The following is a 23035-nucleotide window of genomic DNA, read 5'->3' as shown; positions in this document are numbered from 1 at the left end:
TTTGCTGACAAAAGTCTGTAGTCAAAGCTATGGTTTTTCCAGTAGTCATGTATGCATCTGAGAATTAGACCATGAAGAAGACTGAGTACTGAAGAATTGATGCTTTGGACTTGTGCTGCTGGGGAAGACTTTTGACAATCCCTTGAACACCAAGGAGATGAAACCGGTCAGCCCTAAAGGAAATCAACCCTGAATATTCACTGGAAGGATTGGTGCTACAGCTGAAGCTCTAATACTCTGGCCACCTGATGTGAAGAGCCGAGTCATTGGAAAAGACCCTGATGCTGGGAAAGAATAAAAGCAAAAAGAGAAGGTGGGGACAGAGGATGAAATGATTGGATGGCATCACCAACTCAATAAACATGAGCTTGTGCAAACTCTGGAAGATAAGGAAGGACAGGGAAACCTGGGGTGCTGCAGTCCATGGGGTCACAAAGAGTCGGACACAACTTAGCAAATGAATAGCAGCAACAGCTATGCTACTTCTAGTAGCAACTAGAAAACTTCTAGTTAAAACTTTCCAGTGGTTTCCCATTGCCTTGAGAGTCAAATCCAATTTCTCATCTGACTCCTGATGATTGCTGAGTACTTATCTTCCGGTCCTGTTTCCCTCAGTCACTACCCAGTCACCTAGCATTCTTTGTGCTCACTGAACCTGCCAAGCCCACCTGCTCTGTGGGGCCTTTATGCACCCTGCATAGGGCCTTCCTATCTTTCATTCACGATTCAGTTCAAATGCTACCGCTTCAAAGAACCGTCCTTGACTTCCAGCCTACATTACCCCACCCCCACCCTGTGTCACTCACATCCCCCGTTTGCTTCTCTTTATAACACTTACCAGTGCCTAGAAATATCTCAATTTGCTTTTTCACTCCTGTCACATGTTTCTCACCATCAAAGAGTACCCTCAAGCAGGAATGTCCCTGTCTTGATCATGGTGAGGCCCCCAGCAACTGGAATGGCACTTGGCACCAAGCAAAGAGAAAATGAATATTTATTTCATGAATTATCTTTCAGACACATGTAGATTTTTAATTTTTTATTTATTTGTTTTTTGGCTGTGCCATGTGGCATATGGGAGCTTAATTCCCTGACCAGGAATTGAACTCGCGTCCCCTGCATTGGAAGCAAAGAGTGTTAATCACTGGATTGCCAGGGAATCTCTTAGGTTATTGTTTTAGAATATAATTTTGAGTGCTTTTAGGAACCAAAGCCATTCTGAAATGAAATTTGAGAATAGAGAGAATGAAGTCATTGACTTTGTTGAGATCACTAATATGCTACTTTCGTCTTTGACACATCTTAACCTTAAAAAAACTGCATGAAGATCATAATCCTCTTCCCCAGAGGCTCATTCCATGTAGTACATTGACCAGCACTTAGCCACCATCAACAAAGGCTGATTTCCTCCCTGTAACACCATGTACTTATTCACTAGGCAAGGGAGAAATCAATTCATATCTGTATTTTAAGTACCCAACACAACATCTGGCTCATGGGCATTCAATAAAGATTGTTGAACATTGAATTAACATCATCTTCTTTTAGATTAAGAAACCGAAGTAGAAGTATTTCCCTCTTTCTTGGCCCATGAGGTAGAAATACTTCCTCTGGTGTGTGGGTTCTGGAGGCAGGCAGTGTGATCTTCTGTAGTGCTTGCATCATAATCGTTTCTTGGAATAAGCAGTCTAGATGTGTTTATTAACTCATTCATTTCAAACACATGTATTCCTTCAATAATTGTGTTTCTACTCTTGTTTTTCTCATCTTTCATTTTGAAACTGGTAGTAATAGAAACTGAAGACCAAAAACTGAAGAACTTAGTCACCAAATTGTGGCTTCACAAATAGGCAAGGAGAGTAGGGGAAAAAAACAAGAGCTAAAGAACAGTTTCAAGGGCACACTGAATCATATTGTGAAGTGATTCCATTGAAGGAGAGGCTGATACAAAACAGCAGAACAAAAAAGTGAGAAAGCCAGAAATGAGTTTCTTTCTGAGCGAAAGATACAGAAAGCCTGCAGTGGCATCATTTCTAGGAGATGTAAAACCCTGAAAGAAGACAGTTCAGGGGTTCGAAAGCAATACCGATGCTGTGGAAAGGCCACCCTCTCACCTGTATTTCCATCCGGCCCAGCCCAGCCACACTACTGTTTCGTCAGTTTCCTGGCCCAGTTTCCTGTGAGCTATGTTGTAGACAGCAAGGACACCAACATGACCGAGAAGCCGGCTTGAAAGGTTAGACTTTCCGCACTGGTCAGTGGCTTTCTCAAAGTCATAGGTTTACATTACACTTCCAAAATAGTCTGTTGAGTGAGTTGACATGATCTTCTCAAATCCTTTCTTCTTATCAGTAGTTCAGAATTAGAGTCTCAGGGCTGACAAATACATCCTGCATTTTTCATGACTTATTAGCAGAACTTAGTGAGTTGTGATTTAACATTTGTTCTTTCATAGAATGTTTTTAACTATAAAAAGCAGCCTGGTATGTGGGGACTTCCATGCTCAACCACATGGGTCGTTTTGTCAGAGGAAGCAGAGATACAGACCTTAATATGTCTTACATGGAAAAGCAGAAAAGCCATGAGTGTTTATGGTCTTCCTCTTTCGTCTCTTACTGAGACACAGCCTAACATTTTATAGGAATGTCAACCTCTTTTTATATCCTTGGTTTCTTAGCCTGAAATCAGACTTTAAATGGCTCTTGGTGTTCATGCAAGAACACTGTGATTGAAATTTAAAAGCTAAGTAAGAGTCTTTGTCAAACTAGATTATTCTAAGTTAGAATATTCCTCTCATTTACAAGCTAATGAAGCTGAGATTTGGAAAGGCTCTTGTGCAAGGATATAGAGTAACTATGATGACAGAAATCAAGCAGAAGCACCTTGATTTTTGCTACTAGAGTTTCTGTCTAAACAGCATGCTCTGAGCCAACTGCTTCTTATAAAAATAAGGTGCATGATTTGGGAGAAATATTAGCCATTGTAGTATTGCAGAGAAGGGGTTCTAGAGGGCTTACTTCAATTCAGTAAAGGATATGTGAAGATGAGACTGCTCTGGACTGGATTGTGCTAGGAATATATGTCCCTATAAAGACTTTTGTAGGAATATTCATAGCAGTATTATTCATAATCCTAAGTGGAAACAACCCAAATGTTCATCAACTGAAGAGTGGATAAACAAAGTGTGGTGTGTCTATACAATGGAATATTATTCAGCCATAAAATGAAGGACTGATACATGTTACAACATGGGTGAACCCTGAAAACATTATGCTAAGCGAAAGAGGCCAGTCCCAAAAGAGTACCCGTGGTGTGATTTCATTCACATGAAATGTGCACAGTAGGAGAATCCTTAGAGACAGGAAGCTGGTTACAGTTGCCTAGGGCTGGGGAGAAGGGAGAAAGGGAGTAACTTCTAATAAATATGGAGTTTATTTGGGGGGTGATGAAAATGTTCTAAAATTAAATAGTGATGATGATTGCATAGTCCATGCAGAGACTTCAAACTACTGAGTTCATTTTGAAAGGGTGAATTTTATGGCAAATCAGTTATATTTCAATAACACTGCTGTTTTAAAGATGAGGATGTTTTGAGGTTTTAAGATAGGTGTGATATAGGTGGTCAGAGACAGTATACCAGAAAATCATAAAAACACATGTCTGCATTCAGGTACATCATTCTTTGAAAAGAATAACAAGATATACCAGAGCCACAATAAACAGCATAGCAGTACATTTGATTAGTAGTAATATTTTATTGCCAAAGGGGATATAATGTGGCTTGCTTACAAACAAAAGCAAACAAAACCACACATGTGAAGTGACTGGCTGAGTTAATCACTAGTAAAGCTTATGAGTCTAAAATATTCTGTAGTTTAGCTGCAGACTTCACGGGTGATACAGACAGTAAATGATATAGTTCAAAGAAGAGAAGATGCATGATGGATGAATTAGAGAGAATTTTCAAAAGAACTGATATCTATATCAAGCCTGAGATTAGGAAAGAACAAGGTAAAAAGATTTATGAGAGGAGAAGGAAAATGGGCAAGTCATGGGTAGGCATGAGTCCAGAATGAAGAAGTGTGAGCAGCCATCGGAAACGATGCCGTGGCGAGTTGCCTGTGGGGGATTGTCTTGTGTCTTGCGTCTGTTTGCTCCCCCATGAATCTTTGTCTGCAGGCTTCACAGGGATCAGGCTGTTCCCCTATGCTTCCTGGAAAGTGAGCTCAGACCGCAGCCTCTGAGTCCTTGCCAAGGGCAGACCCCGAAGCAATACTATCTTTCTATTGTTGGAACACTGATCTATTAATACTCAGAGTTTTCCATACATAAAATGTTTTGTCCTTACTTCCTTGAAGGAGATGAGACACATTTTGGAGCCTAGAAAATGAAGCACAGAAAAGGGAAGTGACTTGCTCAGTGGTTTGCTTGTCCAAGAGTAAAAGGGTTTTGAAAAAGACTTCCAAAGTTCCCTAATTATATACTTAAATACTATGGTGGATGAGTCACCAGGCTTGACTTGGTTGGATGACGACGAGGGTCCAGTTACGGGCAACTGCTCACCGTTTGTGCATTTCCCATACAATTTAACTTTAGCAAAGCAAGAAGGACCTTTCCCTGAAAGCACATTGAAGTATTAATATGAAATGCTCACCTATTAAAAAAAATTAAAATCACAACACTTTTCTGAATGGGGTAAAAATGTATTTCAAGCAACGGATGTAGTGTTAAGTGTCTGCTCTCCTAGGATAAAAAGCAGCATCAGTGTTTGAGAAATTTAGGTGAAGGCTACTTTAAAACACATGCTTAGGCTGGAACTGACGTGAAGTGTTAGTTAATAGTCCTTATTGAGGGGATTGTTGATTTCTCAAGCACCACTGATGGGTTACTCTAAACACCATCATTTTTGTTCACTGTTTTGAGCAGCTGGGATCAACAATGCTGTCAGAGGGATCTTTGCTCAACTCCAAGATAGGAAAAGCAACTTCTTTTTTAGACTCTTGACAGTGGCCTTTGGCCGATTGAGAAATGGCCACTATGTGCTTAGAATGACGACTTCTGCAGTCCCCAGCAGAATGGTGGCTGTGACAAAGCCACAAAGACGACCCACTGCAGAGGAGAAGGAACCAGAGAGTTTCAGGGCTGCAGTGGAGGATGTCTGAATGTCTTGGGCCTGAAACTACACACACAGGCCTGCATGTCTTGTTTCATAAATAAAAGGACAGTTTTTATTTCCAAATGCCTAATCCCTGGACAATAGGCCCCTTATAAGATTCTACCACCAGAAGAGGAGCTTGGCTAAGCGCCAGTTGAGTCTCAACTCCGTCTCATGCTATTGAGCTCTACTAATTGTCGACCAGAGGGTTTATAAAAGAGAACAGGAAGTCTGTTGTGGCCAAGGCAATTTGTAGTGGTCTGAAAGCATCTAATTCTGAGAAAAGAAATTCTTTGTAGCCATGTTAATACCCCTAACAAATATGACTCTGTATACTTTTCTTCTTATTTGATCAATTTATTTTTGCTTCAACAGAGACACATGAAAGAAATTTAAAATGAGCAAGATGGGGATAAGGGATGAAGAGGGACAGACTGTTATGTATAAAATAAGCTACAAGGATATATAATACAATACAGGGGATATAGCCAGTATTGTGTAGTAACTATTAATGGAATATAACCTTTAAAAATTGGGAATCACTATGTTGTCCACCTATAATTTATATAATATTGCACATCAACTGCACTTCAATTAAAAGTGAAGAAAAGGAATTTAAAAAATGAGTAGAAGCTCTCCAATTCTTAAAGTTGAAATTTTATGGAGGCCTTCTGCTTTTTCAAGTAAAGTCTCCAATATTATGGCAAACTATAACTGAGGTCAATAGTGTCTTACTATACATTCCTTTTCTTGTATCTGTGTACTCTGTACAAGGTATTAGATTTGCATGTTGTAAAATATTGTTTTATATTTCTCATGTGGTTACATGAGAGTGGCTCAGCCCTAACTGCCTTAGTTAGTAAAGAATTGGCATCATCTCGTAGCTAGAGGTCATCAGGAATCATACATAACCATTGTACATATGATTAATTTTTATTACCCCAAATTCAATGAACTTCCAATCATACATCAAGTGTGAGCATTACCCTATGTATTTGGGGCCCTAATCTTTACTCTGGTAACATCACAAATCAAATAATAGTGTGATTATCGTTACCGGAAACCCAAGCCCACCTTCCAGAAACCTACCATAAAGAAAAAAAAACTTCTTAAACCAGCTCACTATTAACTCTATTGAACTATACCACAGAGTACTGATCTTAGTGGGACAACAATCTTATGGTATAACTAAACAGGAAACTAAACTGCAGGTCCCTTCACTCTCCATCAGATTTAGAGTATTTTAGAGAAGCTATTATATTTTAAAGGCAAGAAATCAATAAGAAACTGTTGTGTATAATGAAAAAGAGGAGTCTTGCTTTAATATAAAAATTTTATTAGAAAATAATGATTGAAATATAGAAAAATTTTTGTATTAGAGAAAAAAAAATCATTAATCTTGCCAGTAGATCACAGTATGTAATGTTCCCTGGAAACCAATCAAGTTACATTGTGTATCTGCAAATTATCTGTCCAAACAGGAAAGAAGTTATCCCCAGATAATTGAAATCCAACAATAATCCCCAAAGCTCACTTTAGGCACGGATTCTCATCCTCTACTCCAGCCTTTCAATGGAGTTTGTTTACTGTTTATCTTCTAACAGAGTAAATAACATAAAAGAAACAATTTGAAAGATGCAATTCAAAAGGAATAAAAATGTAAAATCTAAATAATAGTAAGTCCTACATTGACTCCCGCAATGTAGGACTTGCTATGAAAATGCAAATTCGTGAAGTGTTCCATACTTTGGGGGCTTCCCAGGTGGCCCTGTGTGTCTGTTAGTTGGTCAGTCGTGTCCAACTCTTTGTGACCCCATGGAGTGTAGCCCACCAGGCCCCTCTGTCCATGGATTTCTCCAGGCAAGAATACTGGAGTGGGTTGCCATTCCTTCTCCAGGGGATCTTCCCAACCCAGAGATCAAACCCACGTCTCCTGCATTGCAAACAGATTCTTTACTGTCTGAGCCAGATGGCGCTAGTGATAAAGAACACTTCTGCCAGTGTAGGAGATACAAGAGACCTGGGTTTGGTCCCTGGGTTGGGAAGATACCCTGGAGGAGGAAATGGCAACCCACTCCAGTATTCTTGCCTGGAGAAATCCATGGACAGAGGGGCCTGGTGGGCTACACTCCATGGGGTCACAAAGAGTTGGGCACGACTGAAGCAACTTAGCACACACACATTGGCCCCAGCGTGCTTCACATAGGAAGTAATTGTTCCCTGTATGTGTATCTACACTTGGCTTGAATCAATAGCCATGGCCTCTGAGCACTTCCAAACTTCCTTCACACACTGCAGTCAAATCCTGGGGCAAACACACTGACAGAGAGGCTCTTTATCTGTTTCAAAATGAGCTTTTATTTTTGCCATATGATGTATCTTGAATATAATTTTCCCATTATTTTGTGTCCCATCATGTTACATTCACATGACATTCTTCTTCTTTCAGGGTCCAAACTCCAGCTTCCCGTTATGCACGTACATACATGCACATCCACATACTCATTCACTCATAGATACACTCACAGAACACACTCACTCACATGTGACACACACTCACCATGCACACACGCACACACACACACACTCTCAAATACAGTCTACCTCCATGCATAATCACACAGACACTACACACATATACACACACACCAGACACACATCACACATACATACATTCACACAGACATACACAACAGGCAACCACAGACACATACCACTCACAAGTAAGTATTTGAGCACCCAGCCAGGCACTGAGGTTATAACAGTGAACAAAACAGACCAGATTGCTTTCCCACCAAGAGCTTATATCAAGAGTAAAGAAAAAATTGAAGAAACTATGAGCCTAGGATTAGAAGATAAGGAATGATTCTGCCCCTAGTGGCAGAGCTGCAGTTGCCATTGTGAGCTCAAAAGACTAAATTGCCTGGACCCCTCCCATTCCCATCTTCTGTGACAGTAAGGACAGCTTTTGAGACTCTCATCTACTTAATTAATTAGACTAGGAAAAATGCCCTTCATCTGTTGTTGTTGTTTAGTCACTAAGTCATGTCTGACTCTTTTGCAATCCCGTGGACTGTGTAGCCTGCCAGGCTTCTCTGTCCATGGAGTTCTCCAGGCAAGAATACTTGAGTGGGTTGCCATTTCCTTCTGCAGGGGATCTTCCCAACCCAGAGACTGAACCCATGTCTCCTTCATTGGCAGTCTGCACTTCATCTAGAACAGCTCAAACGAATCCTGAAAGTGAAAATGTCAGTAGCTCAGTCATGTTTTACTCTTCACAACCCCATGCGCTATAGCCAGCCAGACTCCTCTGTCCATGAGATTCGCCAGGCAATAATACTGGAGTGGGTTGCCAGTCCCTTCTATAGGGGATCTTCCTGACCCAGGCTTGAACCTTAGTCTGTTATGTCTGCTACATTGCAGGCAGATTCTTTACCATCTGAGCCACCAGAAAATTTGTGCTATATGATCTGTAGGTTTGACAGTGTACAAAATAAAAGATCCCAACTGTTGGTACCATGTATGCTCACAGACTCATCATCCCAGCACCCCTGTAATCACCAAGGAGAACAGAATAAAGGAAGCTGGTGGCTGGGGTTGCAAAGTTACATGGCATCCCATAAGATATATACAGAGAAAACAATCTAAGCATTACATTTTAAATGTTTTCTTTTAAGAGATACTTTATCCTTTTAATTAATGTATATTCATTTAATAAAAATTGGTTTGTTTAAAGTTGAAGATGTTTTATTGCTATGAAAATAAAGACACCAAAAACATGACTTATTTTCTTCAAGGTCTAGATTTACTGAATACCCTTTCTTCTCTCCCACCCTATCTGTGGCTACACACACATGGCTTCTGAAAGGGGCCAAATTTACCCTGTGAATATTCAGGAGATTATTCACAGTAGGGTTGACATAATGCTGATTTTGTAGGTTTTCTTTTTCATTTTGAATGTATTTTATAATCAACAGCAACAAAGGTACCAATATAAATAGTCAAAATATACAGATGCCCCAATTTTTGTTTTCTCCATGGAAGGAAAGTGCTTAAAATAGTGAGCTCCATAGAGAAAACAGTAGTCTGTAATATCATAATCTTCCATTGTACATTGGGAATACACCCCAAGATGACTAGTGGGTGCCTGAAAGTGTAGATAGTACTCTATAAATACTATTTTTTCCTATACACACATACCTGTGATGATGTTTAACTTATAAATTAGGCACAGTAAAAGATTAACAACAGTAACTAATAGTAAAACAGAACAGTTATACTATAATACAAAATATGTGAATGTGGTCTCTCTATCACAATATGTTCTCATACTGTACTCACCCTTCTTCCAGTGATGATATGAGATGATAAAATGCCTAGGTGATGAGATGAAGTGAGGTGAATGATGTAGTGACATAGTATTAGGCTACTACTTATTGACCTTCTGACAATAAATCAGAAGGAGGGACATCTGCTTTAGGTGATCCTGGATTCTGGAACCCTGAGAAGGTCAATGAGATAGGATAGTGGGGGCAGGCGGAGTGGCGTGGCTTGAGATACCATCATACATCTCATAACAGAACACTAGAAGTTTCCATTTAATATTTTTGGACCCTGGTTAGCCACAGGTAACTGAAACCACAAATAAGGAGGGACTAACTATAATTCTCCCTGGTGGCTCAGACAGTAAGGAATCCACCTGCAGTACAGGAGACCCAGGTTCTATTCCTGGGTCGAGAAGATCCCCTGGAGAAGGGCATGGCAACCCACTCCAGCCTGGAGAATTCCATGGAGAAAAGAGACTGGTGGGCTCCAATCCATGGGGTCACAGAGTCTGACACAACTGAGTGACTAATGCTTTCAGACTTGAAACTGTAATGCTTCTAGGGCTGATCAAAAGAGGTGTGAATCTTCCCTCGTAGAGAGTAAATTGCTAAGAACTATGGAAGTTTCCATCTTCTCTTATCCTCAAATACTGGGATCTAATACACTTTCTTATTGTGTCTTGGGGATAGTGGTCTGCCCAGTGCTTTCAAGTTGGAAGATTTAATTCTCTTTCCTTGTTCTTCTCAGACCACCACAGTATCTTGGGACATCCGAACCTTGTATTCAACAGTACCTGAAGATGCAGAGCACAAAGCAGAAAATTTACTGGTCAAAGAGGTAAATGCCATGCTTCCAATCCATTATTTTAAAAAGTTTTGTTTTCCCCTATGTAGTTCTTAATGCAACTTATTATTTTTGCTGCCTCCCTCTCTTTTTCAATAGAGAATTCCAAATGCACTAGTTAGTTAATGTCTTTCAACCTTTATTACTTATTTCCTGTGCATCATTTTTCATTATCTCATGACCATTCAAGTTCTAGAATTTTAAAATTTTGTTTTTACTTAATTTAAAATCCCCACATTGAGAAATAACTGAGTATTCCTAACAAAAAGATTTAATTTTATTTTACTTATTTGGATTGACTTGTAGGAAATGCCATATTATGTGAGAATTTTGGATAACAAAATTTTTGAAAGAGATATTTCTTTCAAGTATTAACTATGATACAGTTAAAGACTTCACTTTTAGCTTAGTGGTAAAGAATCTGCCTGGCAATGTAGGAGACGCAAGACACAGTTTCGATCCCTGGGCTGGAGAATCCCCTGGAGAAGGAAATGACAGACCACTCCAGTATTCTTGCCTGAAAAATTCCATGGACAGAGGAGCCTGGTGGGCTATAAGCCACAGGGTCGCAGAGAGTCAGACATGACTGAGCACACACACACACACACAAAACCGTTTGGACAGCTGAAATAGACTGATAAATTCTGTTGGTGTAGCATCTATCTCCATTTAGTTGGTGTGTGTGTTAACCACTCAGTTGTGTTTGACTCTGCAACCCCATAGACTGTAGTCCACCAGTCTCCTCTGTCCGTAGAATTCTCCAGGCAAGAATACTAGAGTGGATTGCCATTTCCTTCTCCAAGTTGGTATAAAACTGCTTCTTCTAGCCAGACTTCAGGCAGCTTTGGGGCAGGGATTGGACATACACTTAACAGCTATTTCTCATTTGTTTGAAAGTGAAAATTAAAGTGTTAGTAGCTCAGTTCAGTTCAGTCACTGAGTCATATCTGACTCTTTGCAACCCCATGGACTGCAGCATGCCAGGTTTCACCAACTCCCACAGCTTACATAGATTAATGTCCATCAAGTCGGTGGTACCATCCAACCGTCTCATCCTCTGTCATCCCCTTCACCTCTGGCCTTCAATCTTTCCCAGCGTCAGGGTCTTTTCAAATGAGTCAGCTCTTCACATCAGGTGGCCAAAGTATTGGAGTTTCAGCTTCAGCATCAGTCCTTCCAATGAACACCCAGGACTTATCTCCTTTAGGATGGACTGGATGGATCTCCTTGCAGTCCAAGGGACTCTCGAGAGTCTTCTCCAACACCACAGTTCAAAAGCATCATTTCTTCAGCACTCAGTTTTCTTTATAATCCAACTCTCACATCCATACATGAACACTGGAAAAACCATAGCTTTGATGAGACAGACCTTTGTTGGCAACGTAATGTCTCTGCTTTTTAATATGCTGTCTGAGTTGGCCATAACTTTTCTTCCAAGGAACAAGTGTCTTTTAATTTCATGGCTGCAGTCACCATCTGCAGTGATTTTGGAGCCCGCAAAAATAGTCTGTCACTGTTCCCATTTCTTCTCCATCTATTTGCCATGAAGTGGTAGGACTGGATGCCATGATCTTAGTTTTTTTAATGTTGAGTTGTAAGCCAACTTTTCACTCTCCTCTTTCACTTTCATCAAGAGGCTCTTTAGTTCTTCTTCACTTTCTGCCATAAAGGTGGTGTCATCTGCATATCTGAGGTTATTGATATTTCTCCTGGCAATCTTGATTCCAGCTTGTGCTTCATCCAGCCTAGCATTTCTCATGATGTACTCTGCATATAAGTTAAATAAGCAGGGTGATAATATGCAGCCTTGATGCACTCCTTTCCCAATTTGGAACCAGTCCTGTTGTTCCATGTCCAGTTCTCACTGTTGCTTCTTGACTGCATACAGATTTCTCAGGAGGCAGGTAAGGTGGTCTGGTATTCCAGTCTCTTTAAGAAGTTTCCATAGTTTTTTCTGATCCACACAGTCAAAGGCTTTGACCTAGTCAATAAAGCAGAAGTAGATGTTTTTCTGGAACTCTCTTGCTTTTTTGATGATCCAAAGGATGTTGGCAATTTGATCTCTGGTTCCTCTGCCTTTTCTAAATCCAGCTTGAACATCTAGAAGCTCACAGTTCACCTACTATTGAAGCCTGGCTTGAAGAATTTTGAGCATTACTCTGCTAGCATGTGAGATGAGTGCAATTGTGTAGTAGTTTGAGCATTCTTTGGCATTGCCTTTCTTTGGGATTGGAATGAAAACTGACCTTTTCCAGTCCTGTAGCCACTGCTGAGTTTTCCAAATTTGCTGACATATTGAGTGCAGCACTTTCACAGCATCATCTTTTAGAATTTGAAATAGCTCAACTGGAATTCCGTCACCTCCACTAGCTTTGTTCGTAGTGATGCGTTCTAACGCCCACTTGACTTCACATTCCAAGATGTCTGACTCTCGTTGAGTGATCACACTATCATGGTTATCTGGGTCATGAAGATGTTTTTTATATCATTCTTCAGTGTATTCTTGCCACCTCTTCTTAATATCTTCTACTTCTGTTAGGTCCATACCATTTCTGTCCTTTATTGTGCCCATCTTTGCATGAAATCTTCCCTTGGTATCTCTTATTTTCTTGAAAAAAATCTATATCTTTCCCATTCTATTGTTTTCCTCTATTTCTTTGCATTGATCACGGAGGAAGGCTTTCTTATCTCTCTTTGCTATTCTTTGGAACTCTGCATTCAAATGGGCATATCTTTCCTTTTCTCATTTGCCTTTCAGTCCTGTCTGACTCTTTGCAACCCCATGGACTATAGCCCACCAGGCTCCTCTTTCATGGGATTCTCCAGGAAAGAATACTGGAGTGGGTTGCCATTCCCTTCCCCAGGGGATCTTCCCAACCCAGGGATCAAACCCGGGTCTCCAGCATTGCAGGCAGATTCTTTACCATCTGCTCCACCAGCTGTTGAATGAATAAGTGTAGCCAATCCTTCCTTTACAGAAAATGCAGTGATAACATTTAGCCCAGCATAGATCACATTGAAAGTAGTGGAATCTAAATGTAATCTTTAATCCTAAGAAAATAGTATATCCCAATTAGGATTTAATAAAGGTACATAAAACAGCAAAACCCTTTCTCAGCTTTTAAGCATATTTGTATGAGTAGAAGTTTATTAATCAGATTATTCCTAATCTGATTAATCATATATATTTTATGTTGGACCATTCAGTCCACACCATCTTTGCCATAGAGTTGTCCTCTTCTCCCCAACTGTCATTTCATATTTATTTTCTCAAAGTTCACATTAAATTACAACATCTTCCAAGAAGGTGATGAGAAAGAATGAGTAAAATGTCATTCAGAAAACATCAGAATATCTGATTATACTGTTTTCACATTTACTGTTAAAAGTATGACATCAGTACCAACGTATTTTGTTTACAGTTACCTTAGAGGAAGTTTCCATATCTCGTAGGGCATCATTGTTTTTTATTTTTTGGGTTTTTTGTTTTTTTAAAAAAAAGCTGGTAAATCATTTTCTGCACAAGCAAATCAAAATCATTGAGACCAGGTCTACAAAACTCCTACAGTAAGCATGTGTTAACTTAGGTATGATTTGAAATATTTATGATGTTGAAATTTGTAACAGGGAATATTTAACTAGGTCTTTTTATGTTTTCTTTACTAAACTATTGTACTTTTTGTTGTTGTGGCTCAGTTGCTCGGTCGTGTCTGACTCTTTATGACCCCATGGACTGCAGCATGCGAGGCTTCCCTATCCTTCACTATCTCCCGGAGTTTGTTCAAACTCATGTTCATTGAGTTAGTGATGCCTTCCAACCATCTTATCCTCTGTCGCCCTCTTCTCCTCTTGCTCTCAATACTTCCCAGAATCAGGGTCTTTTCCAGTGAGTCGATTCTTCACATCAGTTGGCCAAAGTATTGGAACTTCAACTTCAGCACTAGTCCTTCCAATGAATATTCAGGGTTGATTTCCTTTAGTCCATTTTTAAGTCCGAGGGACTCTCAAGAATCTTCTCCAACACCTCGGTCAGAAAGTATCAGTTCTTCAGCGCTCAGCCTTCTTTATAGTCCAACTCTCACATCCCTACATGATTACTGGAAAAATCATAGCTTTGACTATATGGACCTCTGTCAGGAAAGTGATGTCTCTGCTTTTTTAATACCCTATCTAGTGTATTAAATACACTTCCTTCTTAAAAATCTTTAACTTTGTTGTTCAATTTATTTCCACATATTTTATAGTATTGTTGCAAAATTGTGAGTAGACTTCTTTACTTACTATTTATTGCTGATATTTTTTAAAAGCTACTCATTTTCAAATTTAAAATTTCTTTTTTTCTAATAAGTATATTGTGTCTTTAATTTTTGTCTTATTATCTAACATCTCTAAAACAATATTGAATAATAATTCCAATCAAGCATCCTGTCTTATTCTTGTTTGATGTTTTATGATAGTTTCAGAGACAAAAGAAATGTCTAACGAAGGTCTTTCTGGTCTTTATCATGTTTAAGAAGGACCTTTTTTGGTCTCCACAGTGTTTATAAAGACTGGATACCCAGTGTTACAAAATTCATATCCAGCCTATTGACATAATAGCTTTTTTGCTTGAATTTAGTGCTGCAATAGAATTAATAGGTTACTGTCCTATGAATACATACTTGTGTTTCTGGTTTAAACTTTCTTGTTCAAGTTGTATTTCTACCTTAATTCTTTGCTGCATTAGAATTGCTAATTTTTCTCAAATTTTTGCATTTATATTCATGAGTGAAATCTGGCTCTAGTTTTTTTTTTATTTCTTTGGTATTAGATAAATGTTAACTCTTAAAAATAGACATTCTCCATCATTCTCTGCCTTCTGAAATTAAAAAAATAATAATAATAATTAGCCAGTGAAAGAAACCAAGTATTTGAAACAGACCCAAATGCGTATGGTTACTTGATAAATGGTAAATGTGGCACCTCAAATTCCTGGTGAAGGGTGGACTGTTCTACAAATACCACTTGGCTAGCCATTTTGGACAAAAGTAGTTAGGGCTGTATCTAACAGTACATGTAAAAATTAATTCCAGATGAATTTTTTATATCTTAATTTCAAAAGCAGAAGCTGTAAAAACATGGGAAGACATTTTAAAATGAAAAGTTATGAAAAATGCATGCATTTAACAAAGTCTTGAATTTTGATGATGAATGGTGCCATCAATAAAGCCAAAGAAAATGGTTAGAGAATTTATTCACAACTCATATCTTTTCCCACACTCCCCCACAGACATTCCTAATACACAAAATTCTATAAATTAAGAAGAAAAAGGTAAATAACCCAAGAAATATGAACACAAAGAAATGAGCAGGAATTTCAAAAAGAGCAGGAATTTTAAGTTGGCCCAGAGGAACGTAGATTTGCCAAGCTACACATGTAATCATAGAAATACAAATTAAAACAAAAATGATGTATGATATCTGAATGAAGAAATGAGAGTAGGCATATAGGGAGACAAACGCTATCACATAATGTTTCTAATTCTCACATGTCTACGGCATTTAGAGATACTCAAATGCATATAAATATGCAACATACATTTTAGAAAAACAAACACTAGAGCATAAAATATAACTACAAGCATGAGTACAGTGTGCATGCATGCATGCTCAGTTGCTCAGTCATGTCCAACTCTTTTCAACCCCATGGACTGTAACCTGAAAGATTCCTCTGTCCGTGGGATTTCCCAGGCAAGAATACTGGAATGGATTGCCATTTCCTTCTCCAGAGGATCTTCTCAACCCAGGGACTGAGCCCGAGTCTCCTGCACTGGCAGGAGGGTTCTTTACCACTGAGCCACCAGGGAAGCCCAATTTGTAATATCAGCTGATATAAGTGGGGTTGAATAAGTTTTGGCACATCTGCATTTTACAATAATAAGTAGGCAATAAAAATTATACACATTTAAGTGCATTAAGTGGAATGCCCAATGCATAGATTCTGTATTGTTGTGGTTACAAACAAATTTTTTTAATAAAAAATATTTTTTAAAAGTTAGAGTATATCTAAAAATACTACAAAAATTGGAAGCAACTTGAATCTATTCCCTAAAATTGTCTCCAAAAGTTAAAATCCAACTGTATGCTTCCAGTCATTAGGTAGTCACTTTAGAGACTTCATCACCCTAAACTTTTCTATTGTGAATCTCAGGACAGAGCATCTGCCTTGACAGTGTGAATGAATCTTCTTACCATGTTTTTCCCACCCTTGTGGATCTAAAGTAGAAGAAAGTGGAAGAAGCCTGGGAAGAAACTCTTTTTTCCCTGCTCATTTTTCCAGATCACTAGTAGTGAAAACCCTGTGAAGAGCCCCATAGTTGTACTTGTTTTTAAGGATGGAGATAAAGGGAAAACTTATGCCTTGGGATAGAAGACAAACATCACATGACGATGAAGAAATATGAATAGTCGAGCCTGGAGACAGTAGATAAAAAGGAAGGGGTCCCCAGAGAGCTGGGTTAAGACTGAGTTAAGACTGAGAAATAACCCCAGAGAAGTAGGCTGCCAAGAAGTCTTGACCTCAGTAGCTAATAGCTGCTGATCGTTATTGACTAGTTACTTTGGGCCAGATATGCTTCTCAGGCCTTTCCTTGCAATAATTCCAGACATAGGTTTCATCATCATCATCATCACCTTCTAATGATGAGGAAACTTTCATAGAAAAATTAAGGAACGTGTACAGCATTATACAGCCGGAAATAGACGGGTCCAGCATCCCAACCCATGCTCTCCAGCCCCTAGCCTCTTAACCACGATGCTGACTGCCATGTGTGCTTTGCTATAGCTGCCCTCTGGAAAGAACGCTTGCCTCAGTCTTCGCCCTAACAACCCCCTGTAGCTTTGTAATCCTAATGCCTGTAGTTATTGGGCCATACTTTGCAAAACATTGACTGAATTTTTCCAACCAGAGTAAGCCAGCCCTGAAGTGAATTCACATTGCCATTTTTGTAGGATTTGGTAGAAACACGTGTTCCCCTTACAGTGGCTGCCGTATTGCACTAAGCAAACTTTTGGACCCACCCTGTGCTCAGTTGCCCTGTTGCTCCCCACTAGGTGGCAAGGATAAATACCCTGATTGCTAGGCAACAAATTGACATGAATCTTATTTAAACACCCCAAGTTCAACACTAATGTTGCATTCTGCCTCCCTACACTACTTTTGACAACTCTGAGCCTCTTAGGAAAGGCGGTGGCCATTCTTTCCTTTTTCAAATCTTGAATAACTTTGTGCTTTTAATGGGAACTTAAATAAAATGAGCAATCTCTTCCTTTGCTGTTTTATCTGTTATTAATTCTCTTTTGTGTCTATGAAATTTAAGGGGAGTATTCCCCCAGACAAGAGTATAGGTGTACTTCACATCCACTAAAACACTTCACAGTTATGTAAAACTAACACAAGTCAGAGTTCGGCAACGTTCTATATATAGGTTAGATATGTAGGTATATATATGTATATATACATATATATATAGAGAGAGAGAGAGCATTTTATGTTACAGAACTGCTACCTCATTTTAAACCCCACAAAGCAGGTTCTGAATGATCAATAACTTGCCCACATTCACACAGAGTGGGAATTAACACCATGCTCTTAACCACTTTTACCTCTGACCCTTTGAAAAACACCTTTAAATCATGCTCTTAATATCCTGATCTAATGGGGCTATTTTCACTGTGCACAAGGGAATATATCCTTCATTTAGACAAAGATTTCATCTTTCTGCCTCAGTTTCTCTGTCTTTAAATGAGGATATTAATAATACCAATGCCATGTTTCTAAAACTAAATATAGCAATAGTATGAAAACACTTGGAACCTGACTGGGAAGCAATGTCTTCATCTGGTCCTCATAAATAGCCTAAAATCAACATCTATAACTATAAAAATTATAAAAGACTTCCATGATAAAACAAGCACCACTTCCTTCCACTGGAAGGTCAGGGGAGCAATTAATGGGATCTATAAATAGGAGGCAGACTTCTCAAGCAAAACTTTAACAGCAAAGTTTTCATTTTAATGTGCACAAAACATTAATTAATGCTAAGCTCTTGGCTTGGTCTCTTAACAAAGAAGATGAGCAAGTACAGAATGGGGATTAATATAGTGACTCAACAGGGAGCAAGGGTCCAGGGACCACTTCATCTGAATAGCTGGGAAATATAGTAAGTACTAAGGCAGCAAGTTACTCTGCCAGCAAAGCCTTCTGTGATTTCTAGAAATCAACCTGCATCAGGAGTAGACTAACAATGAAGTGAGGCATAAGTCATGAAATCAAGAATCCAAGTCTCACTTTGGTCAAGACATAAAACACTCATAGATTTAAGAGTCGTGAAGCATTAAAAGAATAGAAGCAAAATATCTATATCTACATCTGTATCTGAATATATATATATACACACACATACACAATGATTATGTACTGTACTCATCCAGAAAGTACTAAGTTACTGAGGCAAGGAAAAGTTCAGATTTTTAAACAGGGCTTCCAGACCAGCAATAATTGAATTTTCCATGAAAAAAAAAAAAAATGATAAAAGAACCCAAGATTAAATAGGGAAAACAAACTAGATTCAAAGAAGACGGAATAAATGTCATTGAAGTCACTAGGCTTCCATAGAAAATGCACAATAAAAACCGGGAAAAAGTTGATTAAGATCAGAGCAGACACTGATTTCACATAGGCACGGAGTGTTCTGCAGAAAGCCGGAACTGCAGGATGTTCATGGTCACAAACACCCACAAAGTTCTTTAACAAGCTAACATCCACAGAGTCTGCCTTAGAAGAGAATAATGGCATGAAATAGTCCCCAGGATTTTTTTGGCCATGGAGAAATTCTGCTTCCACCCTGGGTATCTTGAGAAATGTCTCTCAGAAATGCCAATGTAAATCTGATGGAAGAAAATCAACAGGAATTGGGGGCACGGTAGAGTTCAAGCCAGAGAGACTATTTTAATAGCCTAGCTGGGTTAAAGATCTGTACTAACATGTAGCAGATAATGGTGGTAACAGTAGAGAACGGTTAAGGAGATAGAATTCACAGGAGTTGGTGATGGAGAAGAGAAAACTGTGTTGGTGATGACGCCCACATTTCTGGCTTGGGCTATTAGTTTGATAGTTGTGTCAGTAATTTAAATAAGGTACCCAGAAGAAAGTACAGATTGCTCAAGCAGAGATGATGAAGAGAATAAGATGACATCTCTGGGTGACATGCAAAGCAAGAGATTCAACAAGATACATACATAGGTCTCAATATAGTAGGAAGGGGTGGGCTCTGGCTCTGTCTTTAAAAATCGAAACTCTGAATCTGGAAGAACTTGCCCAGGAATGCCACGAGGCAGGTCCCTGAGTGACGTTCCCATGTAAGAGGCTGGGAAAGAGAGCCCAACACAAGAAGTGGACCAGTGGACCAGGCGGTAGGAAGAAAACAAGGAGAAATGATTTCTTAGAATCAAAGAACTGTCAGTAGCGAGAGGGAGGCAATGATACAAAACACCAATGACGTGTCAAGATTGGGTAATTCACTGGATTTGGTAATTGAGAGTCACCAGTTGTTCTTTAACAGAGCAGTTTCATAAACTTTGATCACAACCTGATTACTGCTGGGTGAACTCTGAACAGAAGCAAAGTGTGTTATCTTGTCAAAGAAGGTATATGTTTGTCACTTTACCTAAGAAGTGCCTTGAGAGTAAACCCAGTAAAAATATTGGAACTCTTCAGGTACAACACTGAATCCTGAAGTTAAAAATAGTTCAGTAGACTATTAAATTATGTACCAAAATATTGAAAATGAAATTTCTTTCTCTCCTTCTTCCTCTTCCACCATCTGGACTCAGATAAGTGGCATTCAGTTAATTCACAAGAAAATTATGAATAGTCAGGATAAAAGCTGCATCATGTTGAGAGAAGATTTTAAACAACATGGGTCCTAGCATTTCAAGAAAATTATGGGGAGAGGGAGATTAGCCTTGATTTTAAATGTATTTCATGCAGTGTCATTTTGTTAACTGAAAGAAATATATCTAAACAAAATGAAATGCATCTTGTCAAGCAATTTCATTTCTTTTATGGTTAAAATAATTTTATATATTTTATCTTTAATTTTGAACTGTATATTGTATACTTGTATAAAGAAACCATTCTTTAGACCAAAATGCCTTTGTACTTTATACAAATAGTTTGAATCTCATATGTAGAATAATGTGCAATTAAACTTACCAAGAAATAAGAATAAGTCTTTCAATAAATAATTCCAGGGTTTCTTTGCATGTATAAATAAATTAAGTAAAAAAATGAAAGCTGTTTTCTGAATCTGAAACATTGGGCAGAAATGAGTGGTTCTAATGCATTCATTAACCTTGGACCAGAGCATAGTAAGCATGGTTTTCTTCAGTCTAGAACTAGTTCCTCTGTTCTGACATCAGGGGTACATGCACAGTTTGTAGTGCTGGAGAAGAAGTGTCCAAGGAGTCCCTTGGACAGCAAGATCAAACCAGTCAATCCCTTTGCAGGCAGATGCTTTAACCTCTGAGCCACCAGGGAAGCCCCAATCCTAAAGAAAATCGACCCTGAATATTCACTAGAAGGACTGATGCTGAAGCTGAAGCTCCAGTACTTTGGCCACCTGAGTGCAAAGAGCCGACTCGTTTGAAAAGACCCTGATGCTGGGAAAGACTGAGAACAGAAGAACGAGGTGACAGAAGAGAAGATTAAATAGTATCCCCTCCTCAATGGACATGAATTTGAGCAAACTCTGGGACAGGGAAGCCTGGCATGCTGCAGTGCATGGAGTTGCAAAGAGTAAGACACGGCTTAGCAACTGAACACACTGGGGGAAACACAACTATAAAAAAACCTCTCCAAATTGCAAATAATTCATAATATTTTCTTAATTAGTGCAATTAAAAAGATTTTTGTTTCTGTTTTGAAGAGGCTCTTAATTCATTAGTGAAGGTCTTGTTGGATGTTAAGGGAATTTTATATTGTATGTACTTTTAAAAGTATTTTTATATGTACAGCCATATTTATTTTGCAACTTCAAGAATTTAATGGAAAATGATATCAAAATCTGTTAACCAGTATGTAGGCCTAGTTTATATAATGATTTTTTTCTGTCATGGTCAGAATAAAATGGATCACCCAATTTTTTTTTTTAATATACTAAATGTATGATAGTAAAGCTCAGCGATAAATAATCTTCCTGCCAATGAAGGAGATGAGGGTTGAAACCCTGGGTCAGGAAGATCCCCTGGAGAAGGAAATGGCACCCTTCTCCAGTATTCTTGCCTGGAAAATCCCATGGACAGAGGAGCCTGGCAGGCTATAATCCATGGTGTTGCAAAGAGTCAGACATGACTGAGTGCACACACATACACACACATACACACAGATATAAACATACGAATGTTGATTACGGCAAATTCAAATTAATCTACTCTTTAGTGGCATTAGGATAGAATATATATGGAAAATGAAATTTGAAAATGAAGTCAAAATTTTTTGTGTTTTACATTAACCATCCTGAAGAAATATATTTCCTAGTTGTTCAATTCCCTAGAATAGTAGTCTTGTTTCCAAATATGCAAGTGTTAGTCACTCAGTCATGTCCGACTCTTTGTGACCCCAGGGACTGTAGCCCACCAGGCTCTTCTGTCCATGGAATTATCCAGGCAAGAAAACTGGAGTGGGTTGCCATTTCCTTCTCCACTAAGTATGCAAAATGGTTCCAATTCTAAATTGACTTCCTCTAGACTTCTTCACAATAAGAGTCATCCTATGTTTGGTGGTAAGTGAATAAAGACAGAGCAATATTGCATAGGAACCTGGAATGTCAGGTCCATGAATCAAGCAAATTGGAAGTGGTCAAACAAGAGATGGCAAGGGTGAACATCGACATTCTAGGAATCAGCGAACTAAATTGGACTGGAATGGGTGAATTTAACTCAGATGACCATTACATCTGCTACTGTGGGCAGGAATCCCTCAGAAGAAATGGAGTAGCCATCATGGTCAACAAGAGTCCGAAATGCAGTACTTGGATGCAATCTCAAAAACAACAGAATGATCTCTGTTCATCTCCAAGGCAAACCATTCAATATCACAGTTATCCAAGTCTATGCCCCAACCAGTAACGCTGAAGAAACTGAAGTTGAATGGTTTTATGAAGACCTACAAGACCTTTTAGAACTAACACCCAAAAAAGATGTCCTTTTCATTATAGGGGACTGGAATGCAAAAGTAGGAAGTCGAGAAACACCTGGCGTAACAGGCAAATTTGGCCTTGGAATACAGAATGAAGCAGGGCAAAGACTAATAGAGTTTTGCCAAGAAAATGCACTGGTCATAGCAAACACCCTCTTCCAACAACACAAGAGAAGACTCTACACATGGACATCACCAGATGGTCAACACCGAAATCAGATTGATTATATTCTTTGCTGCCAAAGATGGATAAGCTCTATACAGTCAACAAAAACAAGACCAGGAGCTGACTGTGGCTCAGATCATGAAGTCCTTATTACCAAATTCAGACTCAAATTGAAGAAAGTAGGGAAAACCGCTAGACTATTCAGGTATGACCTAAATAAAATCCCTTATGATTATACAGTGGAAGTGAGTAATAGATTTAAGGGCCTAGATCTGATAGATAGAGTGCCTGATGAACTATGGAATGA

General features: G+C 38.9%; 1 protein-coding gene across 1 annotated transcript in view; it reads left to right on the top strand.

The window, feature by feature from the left end:
• The window catches only part of DOCK10 (dedicator of cytokinesis 10), a 306412-nt gene that overhangs the window by 135496 nt on the left and 147881 nt on the right, over window positions 1-23035 (top strand). The window contains exon 3 of the mRNA XM_052636059.1: window positions 10229-10318. Coding sequence (XP_052492019.1) covers window positions 10229-10318 — 90 coding nt within the window. The remainder of the gene's footprint in view (window positions 1-10228; window positions 10319-23035) is intronic.

The sequence above is a fragment of the Budorcas taxicolor genome, chromosome 2 (assembly GCF_023091745.1).
Source record: "Budorcas taxicolor isolate Tak-1 chromosome 2, Takin1.1, whole genome shotgun sequence".
Classification (NCBI taxonomy): Eukaryota; Metazoa; Chordata; class Mammalia; order Artiodactyla; family Bovidae; genus Budorcas; species Budorcas taxicolor.
This window is presented reverse-complemented; position numbering and strand designations above follow the sequence as displayed.